General features: G+C 38.3%; 1 protein-coding gene across 1 annotated transcript; it reads right to left on the bottom strand.

The window, feature by feature from the left end:
- Positions 1-553: 553 nt before the first annotated feature.
- Positions 554-4,267, bottom strand: LOC112562292 (RING finger protein B-like). The gene is made up of 2 exons (XM_025235486.1): positions 4,168-4,267; positions 554-3,386 (listed from the first exon to the last, which is right to left on the bottom strand). Exons 1-2 carry the CDS (start codon positions 4,189-4,191, stop codon positions 2,751-2,753), a joined length of 660 nt encoding a protein of 219 aa, XP_025091271.1. The 5' UTR covers positions 4,192-4,267; the 3' UTR covers positions 554-2,750.
- Positions 4,268-5,730: the final 1,463 nt, after the last annotated feature.

The following is a 5,730-nucleotide window of genomic DNA, read 5'->3' as shown; positions in this document are numbered from 1 at the left end:
GTGGACCCGTCTCGCATGCGCTTACACTGTGTGACAGTCCAAGGCAGTACATGTTTGTTAGTGTCCTCGGTTTTGCACCAAAACCTGCACATTTCTCCGTTACTTCCACCAAGCACCTTATGTTGCCATTTGTATTATCCTGGCTCGACTATTGCATTTGCATTCGTTGATCTCCCTCACCGCTTGCTCAACAAGCTCCAGAGAACTCAAAATAGTGTGGTTCGCGTTGTATTCCGCAAGCAGACGGCTTTTCTGGCTTGGGTTCATCCTGGGACACATCAGGCCTGGCCGTGGGATTCATCAGAGAAGACTTTTGCCAAGTGATGCTGTGTCAGCATCACACCCTCACTGCGTTAATTCTGTCAGCTGAGACAGAGTGCAAGGCTATGGCGGTGGAGCAAGCAGAGCTGAGTTTTGGCTGTAGGCCAGTTTGCCTGACCATCCCACAGAGATGAAGCATCATTAGCCATCCAGCTCAATGCCTACAAAGACTACTGAATTTCGCATAACTTCCTCTAAACTCTAACACAGTAATCACACAGACAATTGTTAATAATGTTTTAAAGTTTTATTTAGCTTACCAAGATCTTTTAAAAGTAAATATTAAAAAAATCAAATTCAGTCAGCTTTCAGTCACAAAAATATATGATACAGCTTTGCAACAGAACTGGAGATGGGCATGACAGGAATCAATGAGAAGAAATATTAGTCGTGCATCTGTCTTACACTGTCAACTTCATATCCACACCTATGGGTAGTGAAGAAAATGACACTGGCTGGCAAAGGAAATAATAACAGCTGACAGAGCAGCCGCCTGTCACAGCAAAACTAGAATCTCGACAGTAGTAGAACCAAACAGATATCTCATATAGTTTTGTGATGTCTTTAGCTGATACATAGACCTTTAATAAAAGTAGTAAATGTCTATTTCTGTTCTTTTTTTTAATAACAGTTGTCTGACTTTGCAATCAATAAAAGAACTATTATCTCATCGCTGAGTAACAGGACTAACATGACCACAATTTACATCTGACCATGTCTGGTTGCAGAGTTTTAGTCTCACGAGCAATAATAATAATCCAAGTGATTTTTCACAAAGCTGACTAAATTAAAAAATGCAGTCTTATGAACTAGTACCAGATCGCTAGAAATGGCAAAGGTACAGGAACTGCACTTTATTGCTAGCAGACCAAAGCAACTGTATTCTTATTATATTTCAAAATGTTTCTTGATATTATTGTTGATACTTATTGTAAAACCTCAATGAAAACAGAACATTTACTGGGCTATATTCAAAGAGGGAGTTTCCCGACTAGGCTGAATATTTCCACTAGCGTTATTGTCATGCTATGCAGATCATGTATTCTCTTTCCATTACCTATAATTTGACAGAATTAGTAATGCGACTGTTAAGGATACAGAAAAATAACATCATCTAAGCAAACTGTTTGTACATAAAATATATCAAGCAGCATGACGAAATTGAAGAGCAAAGCCATTTCAGTTAAATTCTTCTGTGATTTTATAATCGGCGAACAAGGGAGTGGTGATATTTGATAAAATCATATGCCCCTGGCTTCTATGTTTTCCAGAAGAATACCCCCATTTGAATGCCATTTTTGTATGCTTCCCGTGTAAAGGCGTCTCCGCAAGGAAGCAAACATAAGCACCAAATGGTGAACTTCTCTCAAGTAGCATTGGCTGCTCTCACCAAAAATGATGCGATTAAAGTTGCCAGACTGGCTGAATGAGTCAAGCAGCAAGCTCTTTCGAAACAAAGGCTTATTTGCAGTGCTAATGCAAGTATAAGTAACTGAGTACATTTTAAAGTATCGCAATAAACCAAACATAATTTTCTCATATATTTTAAGTAAAACGGTCAAATGATGCAAATCCTATGCTCTGATCAACCCAGCCAGACAGCAATAGATTTGTAAAACTGCTGCACAAATGGCAGAAAAGTCCTGCGGACAACAGCATGTCCATCGCCAGGTAATTATGTTGAAAATAACTATTTCCTAAACATGTTTCATAAGTGACAAACAATTTTAAACAACAACAAAAAATTGAGTGACAATTTATAAAACCCACCAAACATTAACATCAACAAAAACACACAATCCAAACTGAACAAACAAATCAAGGGGAAAAAAACATTAACGTAACACTGTTTTTCAGCTTGATATGCTAGTTAAGCTTGCACAGAAAGTAAAAAAAATTCACAGCAAACACTATAACTTATAATATTGGTATCTCTTTTCGTGTCATAATGTAAAGAGACCAAAACCAAAAGAAGATGTATCCTCTCCAGATTTATACATCAAGAAATAATAATGAGCTTAACTTTTCATTTGAATTAGTGTGTCACCCACTGAGTAAGCCTTCTGCCTTGCAATGTACTAACCAACCTACTGAAAGTTATGCAACTTGCAAGCATTACGGAACCAACTGTAAGTGATATATTCATTGCAACACAAACAAACTTAAGGGCTTGTGATACCTGGATGCTTTCTTTAAAACATAAATAACAAAGGTACATCTCTGCACAAGTTAAAATATATTTTACAGAAAGCTCTCAGGATCCACAGAACCTATGCAATTATTTAATGCAATGAGTGTGTTGGAGAAGTCAGTGTGGAAACTGTGTTTCTTTTCTTCTGTTAATCAACTTCATGTTGTGTTTAAACAGATATTGGAAAGCTTGCACTAAATGAGAAGTAAATATGGGCAGATAATCAGGCAATTAAAGTTCAGGCTAAGTAGGTCTTGACATCAGCAAGGATGGTCTTCTTGCAAATTGGGCACGCAGAAAATGTCTGGCCACAATCATAGCAGTGTGAGTAGTGGCCACAGGGCAAAAATGTGACAGAGACTGGCCGCATCTGACATTTTCTGCATGTGTTCTTCTCTTTCAGGTATTTATTTTCATTTTTCAAGGCCCTGTATTTCAGCTTGAGGTCCCCAACAGTCTTCTTGTCTGTATTTCCAACACTGTACTTCTTTAGCTTTTGTTCGTCTAGCTGTCTTACAGACGAGGACGGTGCAGATTGAATTTCTCCGTCAGTCTCTAAATCACTCTCACCTCTACAACCGTCACCTGAAAACTCTGCTTCTAATGAATGGTACTCAGAATCAGATTCTCCATCACTCCCATAGTTTTTTGAAACAGAAAGGAAAGTTGGTGTTTGCTTTGGTAAATTCTGCAACGGAAATTGTTTCTGCTCAAGAATTTCCAAAATTTCTGATGCAGTAACAGGGTGATTTGCAGCTTTTGATCTTGCTACCTTGTATGCTTCAAACAAGATAGCCTCTGGATAATCGCCAAAATTACGAACTGCTTCCACCCATGGTTGATTCAACCAGTTTTTGTCACTGTTCCCTGGAGTCTGAAAAAGATGAGATGTATACTGCATGATATGCATACTAGGTTTACTCCTGCATGTTGCTGTATCACTGTGTTATTTTAAATGACAAGAAGAAGTAATGATTTGCAACTTTCCTATAGCAAAACTCTTCAACTGGTACACACAGCTTGGTGATTTTGCATGCACAATCAAAATCTATCAAACTGTATCCCCAGGAATAAGGTACTCTCGAAAGAGGTCTCGTTTCATTAAGAACTTCAAGACAGATGGTTTTTTGAGGGTGGTGGTGGTGGATGGGCAGTGGGAGTTTTTCCGTCACAGGCTCCGGAGAACAAGGAACTGACTTGTGATATTCTGCTCAGAATTTCAGCGTGGTAACCTGTGGTATCTTCATAAAAAAATACACTCTACCAAACAGCAAAACTATGCGCCGTATGTTTCAACAAAGTGCGATTTTTAATTTTTTTTTTTATAATTTATGGCGCTGATGTAGGCACAGGTACCATGCACTGACTGAATCGCTATCGATTTAACCAAAAGCCCTGCAGAGATTCAGAAATGAAACAAAAATGTTACGAAAGTGTTGTTCTTTCAAATACTACAGGCTGTATGATATTCGTAAGATAACCGTTTGAGTCTGATAAAGAAGTATCTTGTTAACATATTCTCGCTTTCTGTAATTCAAAATGGCGTTGGTCGACTTCTGCTAACCGTTTCTGATAAAGTTACAGTAGAACAGCTTTACGCTATTATTTACACAGAATACCTCAAATAGTCAAGAAAAAGGTTTACATAAACTTACGATAGTCTGAAAGCCTGAACTCATCCTAGACTGTACAGGTGCCTTGGTACGACTGATAGACAGGACGATTGCACTTTGGGTAGCGGAGGAATACTGTATCCTATCAATAGAAATCGGGAATTCCACTTCTTACTAATTACAGGACAAGTGGCAAACAGGAAAGACGATAGTCAGCTGCTGCTCAGCCACGCAAAAGAATTTTTTAGTGCGACTTTTTTGTTGAATGCTTTGTTGTTCGCTTCCGAGAAAATCTATTTGTTTACACACGTTTGTTTAGATATCTTGATGCACTTCGGGGACTATAAGGAGTCGTCATCTTTTGACCTCATGCATTTGCAGTTCTTGTTACTTGATTCCTCTTTGCGTTTTCTTTATTTTAATCATCGTTAGTACTGTTGTTTATTCTTTTATAATTCATGTGTTATTTTGTTTGTTTTCCTGTCCCTGGTATGCTGTACATGCTTCGTTCTGCAATTGACTGCCAGTTTAATCTCAAAAGCTGACCTCTAATTGTAATAAAAATATGCAAACAACAACAACAGCAAAAACCAACAACAAAATGAAGGCTATGTCACGAAAAAAAGCAAACAAGCAGAAAAAACTTACAGTGTCCTCTCGAAAACTGAGAGTTAAACCGAGAAGTTGAAAATACCGGTGGCATGCAAGAGCTGACCAGAAAAGAAAGGAAAAGACTTTGGTTAGACCAGGGACGTATATAGGTTCATGCTGATACCGTTCTAAGCAAATAAAACTTTGTACAGTGATAGCAGTAAATGTATCCTGAGAGTAAGTAGCAAAGTAAAACATCGCTCCTGGTCCAGAATAAGATCAAATGAGTATTTTTATATGCTTTTGTTATAATTAGCCTGCCATTTCATAAATTTAGTAGCGAGTTGCTTCCCATATACTAACACTACTGAAAATCTAGAGTTGTTTCCCTTTTACACTTCTCGCTATCGCACGGCAAAATATCCTTGCAAAAAGTAATTCTCACATAAAAGTATAAAGAATAATGTAAATAAAACTACGAAAAACTATAAAGAATAACAGCCGTAGTTAGGAAATAATTTGCTGTTAAAGATATGCAGAAATTTAAAAGTAGAAATTATTTAAATGTTATGTTGTGTTACTAAACCTGAATATTATGTAAAGCTAAATGCAAGTGTTTCCGTGTTTCACTTGTTTTTTTCAACGAGCGTCCGTGCATAAATGGACACCTATCGTGCACACTACAGTGTTACAATGAAACACTTGTAAGACGGGGACAGAGGCGTCTTTGAATAACAACTCTCCAGGCGGTTAATGCGTTTAAAGAGATTTACTCTGAACGCGGAATTTCGATTGCCACATTCTACTATCACATGACAAAGGGCGGTGTCAACAACTACTGCTTCCATCACATCGAACCGGCGCTGCACCGAGCCATAAAAGCAGGCCAAATAAAACGGCCCCCCTTTAGCAAGCTTGCTACCTTCATTTTGCTGACCGTCAACGACGACCATGTCAGCAGCTCCAGGCAGATCATCAGGCAGCTCTTCAAGCAGATCATCAGGCAGCTCTTCA

This window comes from Pomacea canaliculata, linkage group LG1, assembly GCF_003073045.1.
Source record: "Pomacea canaliculata isolate SZHN2017 linkage group LG1, ASM307304v1, whole genome shotgun sequence".
NCBI classification, from domain to species: Eukaryota; Metazoa; Mollusca; class Gastropoda; order Architaenioglossa; family Ampullariidae; genus Pomacea; species Pomacea canaliculata.
The sequence above is the reverse complement of the archived record's forward strand: the minus strand, read 5'-3'. Positions and strand labels throughout refer to the sequence as shown.